The sequence below is a fragment of the Vespula vulgaris genome, chromosome 20 (genome assembly GCF_905475345.1).
Source record: "Vespula vulgaris chromosome 20, iyVesVulg1.1, whole genome shotgun sequence".
NCBI classification, from domain to species: Eukaryota; Metazoa; Arthropoda; class Insecta; order Hymenoptera; family Vespidae; genus Vespula; species Vespula vulgaris.
The window spans coordinates 1,006,864-1,033,846 of record NC_066605.1 but is presented as its reverse complement, the minus strand read 5'-3'; the positions used below and the strand labels follow the sequence as shown (position 1 = coordinate 1,033,846).

At 32.9% G+C, this 26,983-nt stretch overlaps 1 protein-coding gene across 16 annotated transcripts in view; it reads right to left on the bottom strand.

Moving 5' to 3' along the window:
* LOC127071017 (microtubule-actin cross-linking factor 1) overlaps positions 1-26,983 on the bottom strand; it is a 112,025-nt gene that overhangs the window by 79,799 nt on the left and 5,243 nt on the right. For 12 of the 16 annotated variants that reach the window (XM_051009742.1, XM_051009746.1, XM_051009753.1 and 9 more), the window contains one exon: positions 22,759-22,865. In XM_051009742.1, coding sequence (XP_050865699.1) covers positions 22,759-22,861 — 103 coding nt within the window. In that variant the 5' untranslated portion in view covers positions 22,862-22,865. The other 4 variants (XM_051009743.1, XM_051009735.1, XM_051009733.1 and 1 more) reach the window with 4 other exon arrangements.

The following is a 26,983-nucleotide window of genomic DNA, read 5'->3' as shown; positions in this document are numbered from 1 at the left end:
AAAAATGGGTTTCTCGATCGAGTGTTTTTTTTTTTTTCCTTTAAATTATTAACAAATAAATATACGTCAGCGATGAGTTGGATTGAAATGTCCCAACGAGTCATTACATAAAGTCCTAAGAATAAGCGTATATAAATAATTTTTATGTTAAAGTGGAGGCTACGTGTGACGAGCTTAAAAGCAATATCAAAAATTGTATCTATCAGCGTATTTGAAAAATAAATAAAATTCGTCCCGTTGTACCCGCTGAATAAATGTCATGGAAAGAGGAGACAAAAAAAGAAAGAGTAAAAAAATATTATGACTCGCTCGATCGATTAAAATTTCTTATCAGCACGTTCTAAAATAAATGATATTCATCGTTGAATATACATGAGACTCAAACCTAACTGAAATTACATATACCAACTGATTTTATAAGTTATTATTATATAGACGGGACCAAAACCGGTGCAAAACTTGAGGCGACCTGTCGTCGATCGAGAAACGACTACGCTCGTCGAGTTTGTGGGCGCGATTATCGAGTCTGCATTACGTCACGTTTGGTTCCGGACCGAAGACTACAGGACGCGAAGGTACAGAGATCGATTCAGCACCTGCTAACTTCCTACGTAGCTAGTTGCAAAGAGATACCTTGCTTTTTAAGATCGATTTACCAGTGCAGAACGCGTTCCACGATCATGAACGGATTTTATTTATAGAGAATTTGCAAGGTGTTCGCTATTATTCAATGATTGATAGTTTTTATCTCTCACTCTCTCTGTGTTTCTGTCTCTTTACGTATTAAGTCAAGAGGAAATATTTGACAAAACGATAATACGTACTAAATAATCGATAACATAAATTATAATAACGATCGATATATTATTTTCGATTAACAAAAATTATATCTATAAATTATCCAACCCGTCCGTTGATATATTGTAGAATAAATCAGCTGATTCGATATCGCTCAATTAATAATAAATTATATTTAATAATTATCCAATTGTTCGTTGACGAGAAAAAGATCAGCTGATGGAACCAATAAATTTACAAAAAAAGAAAGAATAAGAAAACGGACTATATCTAGCAATCGTCTAACCCGTTCTTAGAAAAATGTATCAGCTGATTCAATTCATTAAACGTCATCATCATCGTAGTTCCTAAAAAGACAGCAAGCTTTATGAACGCAATTAATCCGATAATAATCTTCTTCAGAACCATGAACGTTTCTTTCGTATCCTCACGAAATCATTCCGTGTCTTTATAAGTCCATTCATGAAGAGACTGAGCAAGGTGACTCATTTCTCTCTCTTTCTCTCTCTCTGCAGTGTTAGTCATGCCTTGGACGTACGTATGTGTGTATGCACGTATGTATGTGTACCTTACATGGTGTAAACAACGACGCTTTACGACAAAAGATTATGCTTGGATAGGTCGAAATGTTGTGACCTTAAAAAATAATGAAAGGAGAATGCTGCACTGAAGAATTTGAAAATTGTACTCGTTGCAAATCTCTCGAAAAATTGTAATATCTTCCGTTTCGATATATCCCATGGCGATTTCAATGTATTATATTCGAGGATAAATTTTTCAGAACGACTGTTTTAGTTTTCGAGTAGAAACAGCGAAAGTAGGACGGTTCGATAATAACGAGTACGAAACTGCATACATACATACATACATAGGTACACACAAATGTGTATATATATATATATATATATATATATATATATATTTATATATATATATTTATATATGTATATATATTTTATATATATACATATATATGTATACGTAGCTGTGCACGAAAGAGATCCAAGTTGAAACGAAGCGAGAATAATAATCTCGCTATTACGATCGAGACTTTCTCGGTAGGTTTACGTAATCTTAATCGAACGAAGATCGCTCGCACGATTGACGATAGTTCTGTTTTTTTTGTTTTATTTTTTTTCCCTTTATCTTCTCATCTTTTTATTGTTGTTCTCTATTTTTTTATTTTTTTTTTCCTATTTTATTGCAAAAGAACATTTTCAAGTAAGCCTCGACGATTAAACGAGCTTGCGATGCAGACTTTCGAAATGATTTCTGCATTTCCTGGTATTGTGAACCGGAAGTGGTAATAGCCGCAAGAACGTCAACTTCATTATATTCCCTAACTAACGTTTATAAGACCATCTACAAATTTCTTCGCGTGTAATTCGTTTCCGATTTTTGAAATTAAAATATTACGAAATATTATTTCAATTCCCTTAAGAATATCCAAGAACGTTCGAATCAGATTTTAATTTTCTACGATCTAACATTTTCGTAATTTTCTTTTCACCTCGTTCGAAATATATCTCACAGCGTTTGAATGAAATTTAAAAGTCTTTCCAAATCTAATTTGTTTCATATTACAAATTAAATTGCAAAAATGTAATCGAATCATTGTCTCGTTTAGAATACCTCATGGTGTCTCTAGATGAAAATTATTTTTCTAATTTAAACTTTGTTTCGTACGCGATTAAAAACTTTATGGGAAGACTTCTGGTGTAATATAATAATGTCAAAAATAATGATGTATGAATCGCACGAAAGGTGTGATTAAAAGAACGAAAATTCGGACGAAAAAAAAAAAACAGAAAAAATATAGGATCTTCGTCTTTCCCACGTTCGATTTCCGTCCTTTGAAGACACTTGAAAAGAATTCAGGAAACGAAGGAAGAAGTAGAAGTAGAAGTAGAAGAAGAAGGAGAAGAAGCAAACGTGGCTCGTGCCGATACATAGCCACGAGATCATCGAGAAGGATTTCGAAACGCGGCATACCTAACGGTATGTCTCGAAGGTGGAGGTTAAACTGAGTACCAGGAGAACGTTTGCCTTTGAAGCTGTCGACTCTCTCAAAGGAACTTCGCGTCCTTGCGAATTTCGAGATCGATCGATCGATCGATCGATCGATTGATGGATCTATCCATCTATCGATCTCAACTGTCTTTTCCTATCTTAAACAGATCTAACTAACCGAATCGTTCGATCTCTTAATCGTCAAACATCTCCAAAATTTATCAATTATTTCATAAATAAATTTAAATAGGAAATTTAATCATTAATATTAATGTTGTTGTTGTCGTTGTTATTATTATTATTGTATATAGTTATTATGTTATCGTTATATGCAAGAGTACAATTATATTCAAGATATATGCAAGATATAATTATTTGCAATAAGAATTGTATAATACATTAAATTATAAAGAAAATGACTTGTTAAATAAGGAGAAACTTAATTGCGAAGATTTAACGATCAAATATGGTTTGAGGATACATAATCCAAGCAGCAATTGAAAATTACGAAGATGCTAACGACAGCAACAAAGCAAGTCGTGAGAAAGCAAGGACGGTAAGGCGTACACCATGGATATTGCGAATAAATTCTAGTGGGTACACACACTCAGGATACTCTGCAACTTAAGATATAATCCTTGAAAATGTCACATAAAGGCTTGCGACAGTATTTTAACGGCGTGAAGATCAAAGCTGACAGCAACCATTTCGCCGACGTCCAAGTCCTACCGAGGAGGACCGGAAAGAGAAAGGAGGAGGAGGGGTAGGAGTAGGAGGAGGAGGAGGAGGGGGAGGAGGAGGAGGAGAGAGAGAAATTATTACATACTCGGAGGTTAAAATCTTAAGAAGGAATTATCATAAATATTTGCTAACGAGAAAAGTGAAAAATTGAATCTTAGAAACTTTGATCGTCTCTAATAAATATGATTTAATTAAGACACTACGTATTATCCATGCACAGATATTACAATAAAATAATATCGTGAAGATTATAATTCGGCCACTAATCACCGATTATTATCTAAATAAAAACTGCACCGCTCTATCGAATGAACCATCAACGTGGATGATTTAAAATAAATAGATCGGTTTCTTACTTAGATACTTTCGTAGACAAAACAGACATTATTAGTCGTTATCTTTAAATCAAAGTGGCCATCGTAGAATAGAATAGATAATAATTAAAGATAGACGAGTTTTAGAGATGATTCGTAAGGATACATTAGTGAACTCGGTAAAGAGACGTGTGCAATTAGAAAGGCTGGGTTCGAAGAGAGAGCGTGGATAGATAAATAGATTCATAGTAAAGTTAAAGAGAAAGAGAGAGACAGAGACAGAGAGAAAGAGAAAGAGAGATATCGAGAATGAAAAAAAGAGATGAGGAGGAGGTTGAAGAGGGAGGTAGAGGGGTGCGAGAAGGGACCGAAGAAAGACATCTATCTATAGATCCTGGACAAGTCGAGTCGTCGAGAGTCTTCCGAGTGCCGCGAACTCGGCGACGCGCCGCGACGCACCGTTCTTCTCTCGCCTGCCGGAATTAGATGCGAATAGAAAATAGAATGTCGTGCGAGTATATCCCGAGACGAGATGCGTCGCGACGCCTCTTCTCCTTGGTCCCCTGATCGTACCGCCGCCCGCGTAGAAAGTTCGAGAGAAAGTGCGTATCCGTACGTAGTTAATCCTCTTTAATACTTATTTCTGTATTTATAACTTCATCCTAACGATAAACATCGATTGGAATTTTTATAAAAAAAAAAAGTTAGTAGATATCTTTGCTCGATTATCGATCTCGTTTATTTATCAGAGTTCTCGGGGAATCTTTTTTTGGGGGGGGGGGATCATTATTTTTATTCTTTTTCCATGATAGGACATGGTCTATCGATTGGTATTATTATTATTATTATTATTATTATTATTATTATTATTATTATTATTATTATTTGTATTTTGTGAATGAATTAATTAGAAAAATATTCCAATCGTTCGTTCGTTTACGCGGGTGTCTCAGAATTTTACTACATATTATTGTGTATCTATTAAATCTAATTAGAATGAATTAATTAATAGGATAACGATAGTGACTACTTATAAACGAAATAAAAAGTTTTTTACGCTATTTTCTATTCTGTTTTAACCACATCGAAGAAACCGATTAGTGCGAGTAAATAATTAAAATGAAAGAAAAAAAGAAAAGAAAAGACAAAAAAATTATTTATTCAAGAGCACAGTCAAATTTTTCTTACACGTTTCTTATATCCTTTTATCCTCTTTTACGAACGAAAGAGGATAAACGACATGTATCGCGTTGTTAACCGTTACGCATTGTTTAAAACGAAGACGACGACACGGAAGGAAGCTCAGTACATAGAAATCATGAGACACAAGAGAGTATTGTCTTGAGTCATTACCAATCATCATCATGATCATCGTCATCATCATTATAATCATTATTATCGTCATCGTTGTCATACAAATGATTGAAAAAAAAATTCACGAGAAAAGAACTTTTTTGCGAGAAATTTTTTAAAACGAATTAATTCGTCGATTATTATCGATAACTATGATTAATAACACTTATTAATTATTCTATTAGTCGAGCCTCGAAGAAGGGTGTGCTTTCTGAATTCAGAAATATTTTTTAATCAACTAAGAATGACGTTTAACTGGCTCGTAACTTTTCAACGATCGAACGTGTGAACGAGGTCGTATCGAAGTGAGAGTGGGAGAAAGGATAGAGTAGGGAAAAAGAAAAAGAGAGAGGGGGAGGGAGGGAGGGAGAGAAAGTAGGAAAGAAGAAATAAATGAATGAATAAATGATTGAATGAACGAACGAACGAACGAACGAAACGAATGAATGAATGCTTAAATAAATGAACGAATGTCTCGAATTACTCCAACTAATTACTCCAACTTAATTGATAGTCTAAATTAAACAACGAAACTAATTCAAAACTTTGATGAAATTATAAATCAACGTTTTTAATCGCACATCATTTTGAGCAGTTGTACTGTTGCAAAAAAAAAAAAAATAATAATAATAAATAAAATATAAAAAAATAAAAATGATACTTTAGAATCTTAGATTTAATATTAGACGATAATCGGATCAGCGTATGACGATGATTAATTTCATCGAATTTGTATAGGTACGTTGTGTTCAGATATATATATACCAGATTTAACTCGCTTGGAGGGAGTCGAAAAGGAATGAAAGAGGGAAAAAGGGAGGAAGAAGGAGGTAAGAGGGAGGTGGGAGAAGGGAGGGTGGGGTGGTGTGTCCGGTACGGTGGCATTCTTGCGAGCAGTCGCATAACGGGTCCTCGACTTGATATTCTCCCGGACTTACTAACCGAACCTCTAACTTCACACAAACCTCCCGAAGGAATCTCGGTTTCGATGTGGTTATCGAATGTAACGAGGGAAGGGATAATGATTATGCGTATTCCAGGAATGAACTAATTTCCATTTAACCTATATATATATATATATATATATATATATATATATATATATATACACATACATATATACAGAAAATAAATAACCAACACAATTATGCGTCAATTTTTTTTACGAACGATTTCAAGAAAATTTGTATGATCTATGATCGAAAAAAAAATGACCTCGTCAAATCGTTTATTCGGATGAGTATGTGTCATGGTTATCAAAGAATAATACAACCATAATAAAAAGAAAGGAGCCTCGAATGTATGACGATCGATCCATAAATGGTTAGGTATGGGGGCCGATGTAATGGTACGTGGGAGAGAGCATGAGGCAAGGAAAAAAAATAATAAAAAGTTAAACGAAAAGAATAATAATAATAATAATAATAATAATAGTAATAATAATAGAAGACACGTGGGGTATAAGTTACAAAGGACTGGAAACCAAACAGAGGCATGTCTCGTCAATCAACGAACCTAATCGTCTCTAATTGTAAAAACTTTTTACTCTCATCTAACCCATCCATACTATATTTGGTAAACGTTTCATTTCCACGTAGGCGTTCCGTGTTTTTAGGGTGAGATCACGTTTTTATCAAGATCGATACCTTTTTCTCGTTATCCTAATCGAGAAACGTGAATTGAATGCTTGCCACTTTTGTAGGTGTGAATTAAAACATATTAAGAATCCTATCGAATTTCTCATTGATCAAAATAAACGAGAAACCTATTAGATCTATACGATTTCACAAATGCTTTATTATACCGCCTCTCCTCCCTCCTCCTCAAAAAAGAAAAAAAAATTAAAGGATCTTCAATCACAAATGATTTCGAAAATTCTTGAGAACATCGTGATGTAACAATGAAGTGTTCAAATTGAAAAATGTAAAACAAAGGCCTGTTTGAATCAGTAGCTAGCACAGGTAGGTAGATAGGTAGTCGAGCAAGCAGGCAAACAGGTAAGTAAGCAAGCGAGCAAGCGAGCGAGCAAGCAAGCAAGCAAGCAAGCAAGCAAGCAAGCAAGCAAGCAAGCAAGCAAGCAAGCAAGAAGGCAAGCAAGTAAGGAACGCGTTTAGCCCTGCCCAGCTCAGCGCCCTACCCTAGCTTGCCCTGCCCAGACCAGTTCGCCCACGGCGAGGACTAACTGTGAGGACGATGTCTCGTCTTCGCAACGACTGATCGAACCGAATCGCATGTGACTTTAATTCCGGATAACAGCTATGTCGATTTCTATGTCGATAGTAACACTCCCCTCTCCTTGTTCCTCTTGCTCCCCCGACTTGGCTATAACGGATCACCCGCATTTAAAGAAGAAGCCGCTATTGTCCTAGTCTGCTCGATGTGTTTCAACGTCATAAAACAAGGTAAATAGATAATTGGCTCTAACGGTTTGAATGTTACTGTTAAGTGACACCTAAAGTCTTAATAAATCGTTTAGAGATTATTGTTCAGAAAATAAAATTCTTTTAAAATTTTTTTTCTTTTTGTAGACTTTTTTTTTATTGTTATTTATGAGATTTACTCGATGCGGCGACTATTGTTTATGGGAATATTAAATTGGACGATATATAACACTTGCTGTTATATGTTGTTCGTGAGATACAAATATGTAACTGTTATTAGATATTACGGATACTATCCTACGTAAAATATTATAGATTATATTAGCTAATCCGGATATATAAAAATAGAATAAACGAAAAAAAATCCTTGCGAATTAAAATCCTATCTAGTAAAAAAATGAAATAAAGGATTAGAAGGAGAAATAAGATATTCGTCGAAAATTTTTGAAGAAATAAGAAAATTCAAACGTCGTACCTCTCGGGCAATGTTAAAAAAACAAGTTGCATTCCATACCGAAGCGATTCTTATCAAGGCCGAACACGCCCTAAGTCGTTAGACGTAGGGCGATAATCGTAATCGCGATCACGATACAGGTAAATACGTAGCTCGGTCTCGAGCATCGTATCGAACTTGTATCGACGAGATGTCTGCCATGGGTGAAACTCTGGCATTTCCATATCCGTCGTACGTCATCGATGTTCTCTCCTCGTGCATATAAGTTACTCGTTTCGAATGGACGCCACTGTGTGCCGGAACTCAAGCGAGATATTTCCTTTATCATCAGACATTATCGCTACCCGCCTCTTTCTTCGTTATATATACGTATGTGTTAGTTCGAGGTGAGGCATTCTTCCAAGACATTTTTTTTATTTTTTTTTTTTTTTTTTTAGGAAATGTGTAATAAAAAAAAAATACGTCGATAAGAAACGCGAGATATATTCATCAATAACAGAACTTGTAAGAACGAATCTAAATTTGACAGAAAATATTTACTTTGAATAACAGCTGTTATATTATAAATTTGACAGATAACAAACAGCTGATATTTATGTAGAAAAATCGTCCCTGACACTAGTAATGTTTTATTAATATCGTAAATGAATATTACATATCGCAATCATGTTCTGTCAAGCTTGGGATAAAACAGGCCGATCATAAAATCAGCTGATATTATAAACGAGAAATATAAAAATTTTCTTTTATAATATTCTTTAAGAAAAAAAAAATAATAAATAAATAAAGAAACAAGTAATGAAAAAATTAATTCTATCAAGAAATATTAATAATGATAACAATAATTCGTCTATTTTTTTATTATCCAATATCCGTTTACACTTTACGATAAGAAATAGTTTTCACGACGCATAGAAATCATTTTTCAAAATGAAACTCATCTCTGACGTAAGAGCATACCTGTCGGAACATAAGGTCGAACGCACCTAGAATATTTATTCTTTATCGCATAACAGAACATCCTATTTATGGCCACGGATTTAGCTGATCTCCTAAAGAACACCAAAACGAAATGAAAGTTTACGGTACGGTAGAAAATGTGAACGCGAACGATTCGTTCGTGTTGTACAGGTTGGATGAACCGTTCGAGTTAAGCTTCTTGGAAGTCACAGACACCTGCTAACTATCGTCAACTTGATAAGACAGACGGTCAGATACCAAGAGAGAAACAACCTTTTAGTATCTGGACAAAGATAGAAAATAAAATGGAAACGTTTATCTTTTTCGTAATTTCTTCGATCGTTTTCGACGAAAGATAATTTAAAAATTTTTTTTATAAAGATATCTTGAATCATCCTTAAGGAAAAAAGAAAAAGAAAAAAAAAATATAGTATCCTGAATATCGATTTAAATTTTTAAAACTTCAAATAAAATTTGATTACGTAAGTCGATACAAGACTCGACCGTAATCGTATTTACAATAATCCGGAAAAATAAAAATAAGTCGTCGAAATATTTTTCATAGGAAAAACAATTTTTTTTTAAAGGAAGAATAAAATTAGAACGAGACCCTATTAAAAGCTTAGCCTTTGTAAAGATTTATGTACGACTTAGGTGCCGAGTCGTACCAACGAAACTTGCACGAACATTTCAAACTTTCTAACTGTAATCGCAATATACATTAGCTTGTCTAGGATTGCAAAGCCCTGGCCCTTTCGGGATAGTTAAACTAGTTCAACGTGAATATGGGATTAATCGTTCGAAGGATCACGAATACGATCAAAATCTAGAAATCAGTTTGCTTTAGATTACATCGGAATAGAAATTGGATCGTTCGAAACCTGTTTAGAACTTTGAAAGCGAATGCTTAAAATCAATATTACGTCGTATTTGTCTATGGATTGCATTTCATCGAATTCTAATATTAACTAAATTTCATATAGATTAGAGAAATTAAAAAAATTTTCTACAGAACTGAGCTACTATTGGAGATCGTTATTCGAGATCACGATGGAAATTAAATACTTTGAAACTTAAAAAAAAAAAAAAGAAAAGAAAAAGGAGAAAGAAATGAAAAGTATTTAAAAATAAAATCAACTTGGAACGAATTATTGCATTAGAAATTTTATATAGATTCGAAATAAATTTCTATATCAGTAAGAAATATCATTGACCAATCGAAGTATCATATCTCAGTTGTCTTGACGTTTCAATTAGTTAAGACTTCAACAAGAGAAAAGAAGAGAAACTCTAGATATATCTATACGAGTAGCTTAGTAATTAGCAATTCTAAGCAAAGCGACTACATTTACGGCGATATACCTATGACATAAATGGGTTATCACGATGCTCCGGAAAGTGCGCCATTAGAGAAATGGTTTAACACGATGAAGGAGTCGCACGTGTTCGAGTTTACCTGCAAACTTACACTAACGTTAGACGATATTTCTTCGTAGAATTCACTTAAGGCCAAGGAACAATTTCCATAGAACGATGGAGAACACGTTGCTTCAGATCGTAAATCTCAAACTTATGTGCATTTACCGGAAAAATGATCTTATGAAATTCTAATACAAGATTTGTGAAAAAAAGATTCACAATTTCAATATTTTCTTCATTCATGATACGAAATCATTCGAAAGAAAAAGAAAAAAATGAATCAATTGCCATCGTTACTATCATAAATATTCAAAACAAATTAAAAAGATCAATTCTAATTATAGTAAATCATAAATAGAAAAAAAAAGTTATCAGATCATAATTAAATACAACAACAAAATACATTCAATTATTAACAAAGTCTACTTTTGAGAAATAAAAGCTATAATTGAAGTAATGATTTGTACGTTTAAAATGGAAATTCATTAGATCGTTTCTCTCATCGTTTGTTCTATAATTAAATCTCACTTTGTGTATATGTTTGTGTGTGAAAAAGAGAGAAGAGCAAAAGAGAGAGAGAGATAGAGAGAGAGGGAGAGAGAGAGAGAGAGAGAGAGAGAGAGAGAGAGAGAGAGAGAGAGAGAGAGAGAGAGAGAGAGAAAGAAATATGTTATTATTAGAATGTGTTGGTGCAATCGTTTTCATACTTGAAATGCCATTAGAAAATGGAAATTCCACAACGATGAAATCTTCCATCGAATCGATGAACAAATTCTATCGATAGTTTCCTTAATCATATCTCTCTCTCTCTCTTTCTTTTTTCTATATATATATATATATATATATATATATATATATATATATATATATATATATATTACATCGTATTACGTTATTCTGAAGCTTTGTTTCCAGGTTCTAAAGAAGATCACGGAGGATGGAAAAGAAAAGTAATAGAAAGTAAGTACATTACAGCACGTATTAAAAGAGACGTATCATTTCCACGTTGGCATCCTCGATTACGAAAGTCACGACTGTATGAAGTTTCGTGTAAAATGTTAAAGCTTTAAAAATAACTCGCATACCTACTTCTTTTTCTTTTCATTTCGCTTTATCTTATCTTTTTTACCATGAAAATCTTGGAAAAACAACAAACTTCGAAATCGAATATTCGTTTATTAATCTATATATTGCGTAAACCAACTTTCTAATTTTCCAAAAATTTGTTCTATCGTGTGTACGCGTTTTCTTTTTTCTTTTACTTTTCCATTCCGAATATTTTTTTTGTTTCTCGATTTCTCCGTGTTCTTTACCGTCGTGAATATTTTTTTCGATTTAATTAACGATTCTCAACCGATAATTAATACTAGTCAACGTGTGATCGAGTAACTCGATCGAAGAACTCAAGACGACGATAAGGAGGTCGGTCTCGCTTTTATATACCGTTTACAGCCTTGACGAGATACAAGTGTATACGGTGTGTGGTCTCTCTTAAGGCTTCACTTCGGAGCTGTTAATCCAACCAATTTTTCCCTATTACCTTCGTAATACGTTTTAAGAATAAATTAAATAAGTTTTTATCCAAGAGCACGATATAATACATACTAGCTATGTACTCTATCTATGTACCATCTATATACTATCTATACTTTCTCTATTTGGGCTTTTCTCCAAACTTTAATCACCGTCATTTCGTTTAGTCACGGTCCAACAACTCGACCGATTAGTTACTGAAGAGTTTCGTAGAAAAGAGTCGATCGTGAGATGAATTCGAAATGAATCGATATCTTATAAGACTTCGTCGAAGACAAATCGGTATTGGGATTTAGAGATTTTTACGTAGCCAGAGATAAAAGTTTTTTACTGTGAACTGAAACAGCAATTCTAAATAAGTTTCTATGCTCGTGGTTTCTTTTTCACGATCCGAACAAAGAAAATTCATTTCCGAAAGGTATCTCTCTCTCGGAAGAGAAAAAAGAAACGATTAATTGATTTCTAAGATGGTCTAAAAGCTTTTGGCCCACTCAATATCCCTAATTCTTTATTTCCTTTTTCTTTTTTTTTTCCTTGGCTATCTTCCAAGAGTTGTATAAGAAATATTATCGAACGAGAAAAATGCTACGAAGGAAATAAGGTCAATTTCCATCTAATTTCAATCAAAGAGAAACTACTGGAAAGTGTGGAAAATCGGATTCCACCTTGTTGAATATTTAAAAGTAAAGAAAAAAAAAGAAAGAAGAGATAGAAAAGATTCTCTCATAAAGATAAAATAGTATATGCCGATAAATAAATTCCCTTGAAACTTTCGACCTCTTTTTCGTTCTTAAATTTTATATTCGTAATGGTAGGGATTACGCGGAGTCGACGTCCTTGCGATAAAAACAAGTTCCTACGCACGTGTTTCCCATTTGAACGTGTGCGTGTCCTAAACATTTTTATATTCAACGGAGATTCAAAGAATACGAATAAAACGAAGAACTGCACGATATCTTTAAATGCACGATAACAAGCGTGTAACAAAATAGAAAATTAATCGATTAATAACAAAATCGAAGGACGAACAAAACGAAAAGTATTCTAACAATAAAATAATATCGAATGAACATGAACGATAATTAATCTCCACGAAATCTAAAGTGTCTACTTTCTCTCTATGCAACCAAGAGAATAAATGATTAAACTTAGAATTTTCAAGAGATTCCAATTCCAAAAGACGTTTGAATAACGAAAGAAGGTTTTAATGCGTACGCAGGTATGGCGTATTATAACGAAAGGTAAATTTTAAATGAATCAAAATAAAATATTAAAGTTTCTATAAAAGGTTAAGTATAGGAAAGTTTCGTTATTATACTACTAGTGCTATACTAGGTGCTCGTTCTACGTCTATCTCTGTCTTTCTAATGGTAGAAACCGGCCGGCCGCAACTGCCACGTTGTTCCCTTCTCTCCCTTTCGTTGTTCCCTTCTCCCTCGAGGTATATAGCCACGACCTCGAGCAGGTATATACCTGGACGACGTCGTCGTAGCTTCAACTGGTTAGAGATTTTACCCGAATATAACAAGCTGGCTCGCTCGTTCGACCATCTAATATTATATTAATACGAGAGAAACGAACGATTCGATATAACTACGTTAAACAAAGATTAGATACATATACATACGTATATACGTATAAGAAAAACATGCCTTATTGCAGGTATAAGTCGTACAAAACGTGACTCACTAACGTTTCGTGCTTCGTATTATAATCAAACGACTTATCCCCCTCTCTTACCATCTTTCTCTCTCCCTCTCCCTCTCCCTCTCGCTCTCTGTTTTTTTATACTCACGCGTCGTCGAGTTAGAGAGAAAGAGAGAGAGAGAGAGAGAGAGAGAGAGAGAGAGAGAGAGAGAGAGAGAGAACAAAAAATAAACACTTCTGGCGACACAGGCAAGAAGACGTAGAAAACAATTTCTTGATTACACGTGTCGCTGTTAAAATCCACTCAATAACTATTTCTATTTCTCTCTCTCTCTCTCTCTCTCTCTCTCTGTCTGTCTGTCTGTCTATCTGCCTGTCTGTCTGTTCGTTTGTCTGTCAGTCCATCCAACACTCTAGTTTTTAATCGAATATAAGACGATCGGAGACGAATTCGAGAAAGAGAAAGAAAGACGTCGATAATAAAATCAGATAAAATTCTCACTCTTACTTTTTTAAAGGAGAAAAAAAAAGAAAAAAAAAAGATAAATCACTTTGAGTCGTCCTTCACTTCTGTATTATTGTTCACTGTTAAACAACACTCGTTTGTTAAAACCTCGCGCACGAAATTAGATTATGGCACTAACTGGGGGAAGATAAAATGCATATATACATACATATATATACACGCGCGCACACACACACATATATATATATAAATATATATAAAAGACGATTCACCGATAATTAATTGAATGGGATAGGTGAGGAAAAGATATAGAAAGAGGAAAAGAGAGCCGAAAGAATAGAGGACACGCGTCAAGTGTCGCTCCAATGTTCTAACCACGTCGTCTCGTCGTAGACTGCACTCGAATGAACGACAACCGCCCACCCAATCCCTTCTCTCCCCACTCTCTTCTTTGCCTCAACACGCTCACTCTCACTCGTTCTAAGTCCAATATCCCTTCCTCTTCCCCACTATTATCTCCCTCTCTTTCTCTCTATCTCTCGTTCTCTCTCCTCGTTTCTATCCTTTTTACTATTTACAATGAGAATCCTTTAAAATTGAACAGTTGTGAGTATTTCCCCAATCACTATTGCAACCATTAATTTTTCTCGTAAAACAACTCACATTTGCAAAATTTAATCTTTTCATCTGTTCGAAAAAAAATATATATATATATATATCGTCGATGTATTTACAAAATTCTTTTTATTTCTTTCTTTTTTTTTCTCTTCTCTTCTTTTCTTTTTCTTTCATACGAAAATACTTGTCCTCTTTGTTAATACGTAAGGTACATTCTTTTTTTATATAATAAAATATTTAAGATACTTAAGTTTAGGAAGAAATATGTATTATCTTTCACTGACGATCGATTTACGTGATAGCTATCGATATAATCGTACAATTTATCTCATGAAAGATAACTCGAAAGCTACTTAAAAAAAAAAAAAGAAAAAAAAAACAGATACTATTTTATCCGTAAATCTCGATACGATAAACGACGTAAAGTTCATAATATACAAACACACGCGTTCGGGAATCATTCCGACTTGAAAAACCTAATATTTTCTTCTAACAACGAATACGACGCGAGAATTCTTTTTAAACGACCGATTAATGAACTCGTTTACCTTCGGAAATATATATATTTTAATATTAATTTTGTAAAAGTTATACATTTTTTTTCTTTGATGCTAAACGAATATTCTATAAGGATGGAGAAACGTTTTAAGTTACTCTACTCGTTATTTTTAACTAGAAAGGATTAATGACGACTGCTGAAGGTCGTAAAAACGAGCCATGAGTACCGTTACATGTTAATAATACCATATTATTAAAATTCGTACCATTCGAATGCGAACGAACGATTGCCGACGTTAATCATACAATCCTGAACTAAGAAAATTAGATAATGTAGAAGAATTAGTTGTTCTAGTCGATAAACGAAGCGAATTACGAAACACGTTCGACGAAATTATCGAGACTGATAATGCATAAGAATCATTGACTTTTGAAAAAACCAAAAAAGAAAATAGTTTGGTCATTCAAATGTCTTCTGATTATCGTTCGATTGATTTTTCTAATTTTTTTTATAAAACGATCCCAGTATAATGATCCGCTAATGTATTTAATATTTCTATAAATAAAATTTTTTCATTCTTTTCCTTTTTTTCTTTTCCTGATATAGACTGAACTTCCTCGTTACAAGAACAAAGAAGAAAAATATTATTTTTACAATACGCTATTTCCAAAAGAAGATCTACCGTTACATCGCCATTCGATTGCCGATAGATACCAAACTCGTCCACACATAGATCTATTTTACTTTGCGAATCGTACATATGTATTTCCAGAAACGTTTAAATCGTAAAGGGGTTACTTGACATCAAAGAACTCTTTTTTAAATGCTGAACTTGTCCACGACCTCTTACATTCCTAACTGTACAAAGATCGAGAACAAGATCGGTAATCGAAATATATATTAGAATGCATTGGGAAGTGCAATTTCAGTCTTGTTACGAGCGCCGATTCTTTCGTTTCTTCTTCATGTCTTACATGTGTAGATAAAGAAATAATAAAATAAAATTGAAAAAAAATGAATAAATCATAAGTGATCGAGATTAAGAGGAAAAAATAAAGAAAGAAAAAAAAAGAAAAGAGAAAAGAAAAAGAAAATAGAAGGACAAGAAAAATTTGAAAATGATTAAAAATCGTATTGTACCGTGTTTTTTAATTTATATTGGATTTACTTTGATTAAAAGTGACGTTCATGACAATAATTATAAAAGGAATGATAATCGATTGATCGCTACTTTTTGCGAAGTCCATAATCGCGATGAAGACGGTGAGTAAAAAAATTAATTTCATTCATTCAAAAAGTATGTACCTACATTAATAATTTCATTCATTCATTACCTTACGAATACGAGGGAGTAGTAACGAGGTAGTAACGGAAGTTCCGGTCATCTCCGACAGAGCGCACCACTGTTCAATGAAAACGTTTTCAGCGGGAAATTTACGCGCCTACCATAAAATACAATGAAACTTTTCTACTATATTTTTTTTTATAAAAAATTCAAACGAGAAAAAAACAACTATATACGTTGACAATGTTAACAATGTTATTAACAAATACAAATTAATATAAAAAAGTATGAATCGACAAAGTTTCGAGATATACAAAATAAAAAAAGTAAAAAAGAAATAAAAAAAAAAAATAAAAATAGATACGATAAAAATTTTGATATAATTAATTAATTAATAACAAAATCCGTTTTAATCTGTTTCGTTTCGGTTGGTAAGAAAGCTCGGTCGATAGAGTAAATTCAATGTAGAGAGGAGTTTAACACGACTGAGGTCTCTCTCGGTCGACGAACTGATCGCTACTGCCACAGCCGACAAAGTTCTTGTCAATATCTATTCTATTTTCAAACCTAATATCCTATGTTTCTATAGCAAACGTCTAATCAATAAGATCGTTCTTCGGTTCAAAGACTTTCAAAGTCAAAAATACAAATAATTAAAAACGAATACAAACAGTAATCGATATATACACGTTTCTTCATAGCAAATGTTTCATATGAAAAAAGAAGTTTTTAATATCGAATGATCTAACATCGACGTTTCTTCTATACAAAGATCTATACAATCGATAACACCTTTTCAATGTCCAAAATAAAAATAATTAAAAATAAACTTAAACGATAATGGAACTGCACGTAGATTAAAACCAGATCTTATTTCTATAAAATTTCTATGATAAAAATGAAGAAACGTAATAAGATCGGAAAGGACATAATAAGTAACATAATTACGATCACGGTCTGTTAGTAGACGAAATCGGTAATAATAAAACTGGTTACGTAAACAACATCGATTGCAAAACGCACCTGCTACGATTAAACGTCGCATTAAAAGGGATACACCAATGCAAGTGTATTCATCGTCGAACATCGGACTAATGACGTTGCATAGTAACGTTGCACGCATGATCGACTATGAACGGCTTGCAAGAAGAGTAAAGTACGGATAGTACCTCGTTCGTTTATCACTGAGAAGCTTAAGAACATCGAACACGACCTATGAAGAGTTCAATGAAACCTGGACATGAGAAAATCGATTACTCGTGTTATGCCTGAAAATGTCTTCTTCGACGGCCATTTTATAGCGAACAGCACTATAGCTTTATTTTCTTAAACATCTTATTGTCTAATCAATGAATGTTTCGTTAAAACGCACGCATATGAAAAATTATCAATATTCGATGTACTTTGCCTCGCAATAATGACACATGTACTAATAATCAAAATTATGATAATAATTTTTACTTTAATACCTAATTAATAAAAAATATATGCATTAAACTGGTTAACAATATCATATCTTAGGGGAAAAAAAAGGAAATAAAAGAAAAAAATAATTACAAAGGATTCCTATATTCGATCGTGTGAAACAGATACTCTTGCGTGGGAAAATAAGTGAAGATAAGAAGGTAAAAGAGAAAAAAAATCATAAGAGATATCAAACAGAGGAGGAAGGTTGGAGAGATAAAAAAGAAAAAAAGAATGAATAGGAAGGTGTAGTCTCGGGCATCGAACCATGACCCCAGCACCTGTTGCCGCCTCCACGGTTGTAACTCAATGTGGACCGACCTAACCTGCGATTGCACTGCACCCACACCGATACGAGTACGACAATGATGATGATGATGATGATGATGATGATGATGATGATGATGATGATGATAATGATAATGATGATGATGATGATAAAAACATGACGATGCTTGCTATCGTATCGAGATCGTAAAACGTATTACATAATAAAGTTTAATATTGTTTGTTCCTTAATTAAAAGAGAGAGCGAGAGAGAGAGAATCGTTAAATTTCGAAGTACTATTCTAAAATGAATATAGAAACCGAATTTCGTTAAATGGAAAAAAAAATTATCAAAAGATATTAACAATATTCTAACGATTACAATTTTATATATCGGATTTATTCACGATAAAATGACGTTTTATTTATGAATGAATTCAATAATATAATCTAATAATAATTATAATAGATATCTTGTTTTTTATATATTTAAATATTTTTCAATTTAAATGTCCATCCCACCCATTAGTATTATCTATATAGCCGAAAATGGGCCTTAACTTGTTTCGAAAGTTCGTAGCAGTTTGTCTTTGCTAATCGTTTCCGCATTTCTTTCGAAAGTTTTCGTAATAAATGGATTTTTGACGAAGGTTCGAATATCGGCTTTTAATAGATGTCTATTTCCGACGGACGAGGGATAATACTATGAGAAATATTCTATCTCGGACTAACAAAGCAATGTCGAGTCTGGATAATTAATAAATGAATTAACAAGCAATTACATAAATATTAACTTTATGGAAGCTTTCAACGATCTTCGTTATCAGATTACGTCCAAAAGGATAAAGCCAATTCCACTTTGGAAAACATTGTTTCGTCGGAAGCATTGCTGCTTGCCGGCTTGATGGTTCGCTTTGTATAGACGCCATTTATCGAAGTCATCGAGCGTGAAGTCCCGACAAGTGCAAGCGTAGGCTGACTATCGATAGATCGATCGCAATATATTTATTATTGCTGCAATATTAATAGCTGCAAAGGGAAAACTGGCATATGCATCGAAAAATGATAACAAATGTACACACACGAACGGACGAAACGTACGAACGCACGAACGCGCTTGGAAAACTCTAATAAAAAAGGAAAAATCAATGAATAATATCGTCCTGCGATACACGAATCGTCGCGTTTCATTCATTAAAATAACGTTATCAATCTTTACATCAATAAACAATTCTCCGTGCGATCTAAATATTAAAAAACACGTTTACGTTTAATATAATCTTAATCGCACGTAAACAACGTCGTGGTGCAATATCGCGATACAATTTATATTAATCGATTGACCATGTATCGAATCGTTTAGTCAACTCGAAAGAATAAACCGTTCGAAGGGCAAACAGGCATGTCTTTTTCGAAAGAAAATTTATGACTTATTTAATCGAATACCTACCTACACACGAGCGCGCATATATATAAATACATGGATACATTCGAAGTTCTGGGTACCTTATCGCTTAGTTTGATCTCACCGTGGCACTAATCGTTCGCATAAATTATATGTCGCACGTTGCTCCGACTACTCTCCGATTCGTTTGTTTCCTTCGAGATAAAGATAAAGAGAAAGAGAAAGAGAAATATATATATATATACACACACGCATACATTGAAAGTACTGCCGTGTTTCGATTTCCTATCGTGTTACTTGTTCTTCGACGACAAGGTTCAACGAGTCGGTCCGAATAACGTGCGAATCGAATATCGCTTCTTTAAACCACATTGTAGAATAAAGAGAAAAAAAAGAAAAAGACGAGAAAAAAGAAATAAAAAAAAAGAGATGAAAGAAAAATGAAATAAAAAAAAAATAAATAAATAAAAGAAAAGAAAAATTGTACAAGGAAAAAAAAAAGTAATAAAAAGAAAACATCCTCTTGCAAGAACGGCAATTCGATATTCGACCATTGGTTTCCAGTTTCCGTTCTTCTTCAGCAACCCCCAACGAAGGACGAACAAGATTCCATCACGAACTAACGTTTCTCGATATCCGAGAACGCTCTCAGGTTGACCCTTATCCCGATTGTTAATTAATTCGCGAGAATACTTTATTAGGATTAGCGAAACGAACTATAATAATTACGCGATTAGAGTTAGAACAAATTTGTAAGCTCTTGATTAATTATCGTGAAAGATCGAATTATGATATTAAAATTAATAACGACAGTGACGATATTTTGACACGTTTAAAATGATTAATTAATGTTTGTTTAATTAGTTATATCTCGTACCATTTCTCGAGTAGTTAAATACGTATATATATATATAAACTTTTTATATAATGACTCTCTGAACAATTTTTCGTTATCGATTTTTCTGAACGAAAAATACAAAGAGAGAAAAAATATGAAACAAAAAAAAAAGAAAAATGTTACGAGTACAATTAAGAATTATCAAGAGACTAGGACAACGGTCGATAACTGAATGAACCGAGTGACAGCATCATCTGTGCTTGCGTAACATACGCGAGAACTAAAAGGTATGAGATCAGCATAATCAAAAGCAAAAAGCACGTGGATCATCATCACAAAAAAGATTAGCAACGAATGCTTAAGTCAGATATCGGATGCAACGTGTTAGAATTAATATCACAGATCTGCAGCAACTGAAATTTTTATCGTTTTTCTATGTTATTAAAAATTAAATACATTCGTGTAATCGTTCGATCTAAAATAGTTCGAGTAAATATATTAAAGTGAACATAAAAATGTTATCGATCATCCATTGAATTAAAAATAAAATAAAATAAAAAAGAAAAAGTACTATAAAAATTTCTATGTTATTAAAAACTAGATATACTTTTGTATAATCGTACAATCTAACTTACGTTCTTCAAGTAAGTACATTAAAATGTTATATACTATCGATATATAACGTTATCGATCACGATGGATCATTGTCTTGGTATTATCGCTTAATCCAATTCTCGATCTAATCGTTAAATCTTACAAGAAAATTAAAGTAGCCTACGTAATACTAAGCTTTGAACTCTGATTCGTGATATTTTCAATGTAGATATATTACTTTATCTGCCAAAGAAATTCTTTGTTGTCTCTTCTCATTGTTGAGTCAGTCAACGTGTACCGTACCGTGTAGGTACTTACGTTTTATCGATCACATTCTCTTCTTAAGGAAAAAAAAAAGAAAAAAAATAAAAAGAAAATCGAAACGTTTCTCAAGTGAAAGAAGAAAGATAAAATTAAAAATTAGGGGAATAAAGAACAAAAAAAAGAAAAAAGAAAAAAAAATATATAAAACAAAAGAAAAATTGAGGAAGAGAGTCGCAGCAACGAATTTATGGTCAGCTGGTTTGAAGTCAACTAAACGAGAGTTCCTCGCCCTTCGTCCCAGTGGACTTCTCTGTCTCTGTCTCCCTTTTTACTTCCATACAACATGATTTATATTCCAACGAGTCGTTGTGACGCAGTTAAGTCCTGTGAAGGTTCCCTTCAAGGTGACGTCATTCGCGTGCAGACGAAAAACATATAACGAAATACGATCGCGGACGCCCTACGCGAACAGGAAATCGAACCGGTTCCTACGAATCGAGTTATTTTCGAGTTCGAAGAAGCTCCAAAATAACGTACCAATAAAGTAGATGTCTCGAGCTATCGATTCTTTTTTTTATTTATTTATTTTTTTGTACTTTTGTATTTTTTATTTGTTTGTTTATTTACTTATTTTTTACAGATATCGTTTACGATCTGAATTTGTCGTCTCTTTTGTTTTCGTAACGTTACGACTACCGAACTATTTTTATCACATCTGTCAAAATGACAGATAAATCGATTTCGTAATACATATGTACAAGGATAATCCGATAAACGTCATCTGTTAAGTTTAAAAATAACATCTTATTTTTATCGCGTCTGTCAAGTTGACAGATCGATATGATTCTAATGATCGAACTATGATTTCCAATCGAGAAAAGTAAATCTGATAGATAGAATTTGATCTCTGTTAACGTTGGAATTATTAGATTTATATATATATATATTTTTTTTTGACACTGCGAACGTATAGTTTGATAAACGACGTCATTTTGAAACGTTTACGTTTTATTATACCCAACGATTAATTTCTACATTATATATATATATGTTCAAAGACGATTTCTAAAGATCAAAAAACTCTCTTTAATATAATTAAAAAAAAAAGAAAAACTCATGGAAATAAAACTAACACCAATCACTCTTCGAATGATATCTCACGCTTTCATAAAAGCACGCAATAGTTAAAACATCGAAAGTCAACCGGTAGTCACTATTATTATGTCACAAACCAGTTCGTCAGTTGATTACATTTCTAAGTATAACTCCAATTACATAGAAACGCATTCACCATGTTCAGGTATATAAACACAACATGTATAAAGATATTATCCTTCTTTTCTCTAATAACATTACGATGAAAATATTCGCTGGATATTAAAAATTAAAAAGGAAATTAAAAAAAAAAAAAAAAAGAGAAAGAAAGAGAATGAAATAATATAACTCACCGGCAATCCTCAAAACAGCCCTATCAGCAGGATCCAGTTGAAGGATGCTTAATGGTTTATCCTTGGCCCATTCCTTCAAACTGCCATCCAGCTCGAACTCCATTTTTCTAAAATATGTCACACAAAATATCTTTTACATAACATACACTATACAATAATTCTTCCTTCGTGAAAGATATGCTTATTCTCATAGTACACATAGAATTCGAATAATCGATAATTCTAATTCACGCACAAACACGAACGCACGCACGCACACGAAAACACGAATATATATATATATATATATATATATATATATATATATATATAAGCTATCGCACGATTCGTCACGTGTATATTCAAAGTTTCAATCAGGAGATACAAAAACTATTAAAAAAAAAAATCGAAGAAAACAAAATAAAAGAAATCCCTTTTGTAATGAATTCGTACGAATAAAAAATGGATATCAATGAAACATACTGATTAAAACGAATTACTATAATTTCTATAAGTTATACGAACGATAAGCTCTATGCCATGTCGTCGGCGCGTCTCTTCGTGCGAGGAAACGTGCACTGCCACGGCCACGACATCTACCTCCTCCTCCTCCTCCTCCTCCTCTTCCTCCCCTCCTACGAGTTCTACGCTCGGAAGAAGAGGGTGGAGGATGGAAAAGAGAGAAAGAGAGTACAACACAGAGAGGGGGAGAGACAGAAAAAGAGACAGAGAGAGAGAGAGAGAGAGCCAGAAAGAGATAGAATGATAGAGAGAAGGGAGCAGGACGATAATGACGGCAGTAGTGGCAATGCCAAGCTAGAGAACCTCCTCCACCACCACCTCCACCATTTTCTTTCCTTCGATACTAAAGTGTTAGGCTAGGTTAGGTCGAAGCCAGCTGTGCGAGCCGCATAGACGCCGCACGAACACTGGCGTGATATGGTGCGGTGCGGTATAGTGCGGTGCTATGGTAACTTTGATGCCAAGCTTAGCTAGCTACTCTAAAGGGGAGAGGGATCGTGACATCCTGACTCTTCCCCTCTATTTACTATGATCTTTTTCTTCGCCTATTCTTCGCTCAAATATTTTACACCGGTGTTTCACCGACGCGCGAAGCCGTCTAAGTTTTTAGATTATTTTTTCTTTTCTTCTTTTCTCTTATTTTTGTCGACCAAGAATTTGTGACAAGTGCTAATGCAATAAACGATCACGATACAACGATCGATGCACGAATTCTCTCAATTTTTTTTTTTTTTTTTTTTTATTTAGTCTAAGAATTATTCGTTTCGATGTATTTTTTTTTTTTGTAAAGAAAAAAAGAAAATTCGTTCTTATAATATTTGTTTTTTTTTTTTACTCGACGAATAATATAAAAAAGAAGAAATAGAAATAATTGATATCGTACGATACAAGTATGAGAAAACGATTGAAAGAACGTAATCTTTGTGGGGAAAGTTTGTCAATGACAGAAAATCGAAGCGACGAGACAGGAAATTGGAATTTGTCGCCATTTACGATTTACTTAACTTTGTGTTTCTTCGGTATTATTGAGAGTTGAAAGCTTGTTAAAAGTGCCATCGTCATCGTCGACTTTTCTTCTCTATTAGCTTTTCCTATCGTTATAAAGATACAATGTCAATAGCGAATATTCTTTGTTATGTCAATTAATTGAATATGCTCGTTGTTTAACGTTGGACTTTTTCAACGAATTATTGATTTTTCTTATTATTTTTATTATCGTCGTAATTGGTTGTAAAGAATCGAATGCATTTCAAGGTATTAAGAAAGATTAAATTTAAAGATGAATTTTAACCGTGATTTCATCTACATGTTTGACTATTATCAGAAAATCGATTATGAACTTAAAGTGAGAATTTAAACGATATGATTTTTACAGATGATCTTAAAATTGAGTTTGAAAGATTTTATATAAAAAAGAAGAACGATAAATCTAGTTATTTTCTTTCCTAACATACGTCAACGCCCGCTTGGTTGCAACTTTCTCGCCTATTCCCGATAACCGACATACACGCACATTGCATCGCTCTAGATCCGTTCGATGCATTAGGCTCGTTTCGAATTACATTCTTAAGATCCGTGATTCTTGTATTTTATGTATTCAGAACGATAACAAGGATCTATCGAGTGGAAAAATAGAAAAGGATCGACTTTATCTTTCTCTCTATCTCTCTCAACGATCGATTCTCTCGCAGTAAAGTAATTAATACTAATTAAATGAAATTAATTAAAGATTTTTTTTTTAAGTTTACACGAGTGCACCACGATGACCTATTCCGATTTATCAACACACAATTACTATGATCATCATTATAATTATTTTATTATATATAATCTATGATCTATTTTCTAATTCATTTGTGACATAACAAATCGACGATTTCTAAGACTTTTACTTAGATGACACATTTTCTATTGGAACTGTTTGAATCATTCCCACTGACTAATCGTACTATTCCTATTATTCATCTATATATATATATATATATGCATATATAAACCTACGAGAATTTAGTTATTACATAACACGAATAGAAAATAGAAAATTTCATTAACCTTTTATAAATTAATTATCGTTATTTTTTAAGATTAAACACTATAATATACAACGTAAAACTTTTACTTTCCTAAAAATAAATTTTTCGAATATAAATTATAAATTAATTCTATAACATAAATATGCAAATAAGAATACAACGTACTGTGTGAGTTCAATGTAACGTGGCATTACAAAAAGGTTAACAAAATGATCTATCCTCCCACTGAATTTCCAAACAAGCCAACGATGCACAAACGCCAACGCACAAATTTGACCGAGCTCTGCATTTCATCTCTCTGCGTTTAATCGAACGCTGTAATAACAAATACTATTAAAAATAGTAAAATCACAAAAATCTCTGTCAACATTACACACACATATATATATAATATATATAATAAAATATCTATAAAAGATCAATCCTTTAAATTTCATTGTCTTCAAAATAATAAAAATTGTACAAAGGAACCGACAATTATTTTCTACCCACGTTCGTTAAAATTGAATCAGTGTTTTCGGAGTCGTCTGATTCACATCATAAAAAAAGAAAAAAGAAAGAAAAATACGTAACTTTTCTGTTCGTTATTAGAAGTAATAGAGTGAAGAGAGAATATATATATATGTATAACGTTGAGGTAAATGGTCGAGATTGTGAACGGAAGTCATTCACTTCAACTCGAAATATGAAAATCTTCATTCGGTCATTTTAAACATGCCGACAGTCGTCAGTCAATGATATAAACGTTTCTACCGGTTATTAACCGCGACACTTTGTACGATATCAATTACAACGTTACATCGACATTTATATGTTCAACTTTGATACATCTATATGTATATATATATATATAGTGTGTGTGTGTGTATGTAGTATGTATATTATGTATTCAAGTACGAGAAATTATGTCATCGAGATCGTACGACGAAGTGAAAATGATTTTGACTTTCAATGTCGATAATATTCGACATTAATTAACCTACGATTTTAGTTTCTCCTCTTTGAGACTAAGAGAACTAACATGAAAACAAAATTGTATACAACTTTCTTGTGTCTCTATGTAAATATTATCAATATCTATTAATTTCAAATCTGTAAACATTAGCAAGCGACTGACTCATCTTTTCTTTTTTTTTTCAGATTAGAACGAGATCGATCAAAATATTTAGATAAATATATCATTTCGTATAAAAATATTATTGAATTTATATATGTATATATATATATATATATATATAATATTCCAAAAAATTATGAATCATTAAAAATGACTAATATTGAAATGATTAAGCTTCTTCCAAAATAAAAAAAAAAATAAAATGAAATGAAATAAAATAAAAAGAATTATAAGAAGACGATATCTCGTTCGATTTCGATTCGTACAAGTACATAAGACATAAGTTCCTTGACTTTCACTTTCATGACTCACGTTACGAGTTCAATTTAACTCGAAAGGAAGTTTTCCGAAAGGAATCGAATCACCTTTTTCTTTTCCCTTTTTTTTTCAAGATTCCCTTATACACGTAAGACGGACATCCGTTCTATTATATATTACGTTCCGCACCGATAAACTTCAATGAGCTAGCTTCGATTCTATTTTTCTTTATCCCTTTATTTTTTTTATTTTACTTAGCTTTCTTTATTTTCTATTTCCTCTTTAAAGAACTTCCTATAAGTAAAGAAACAAACGC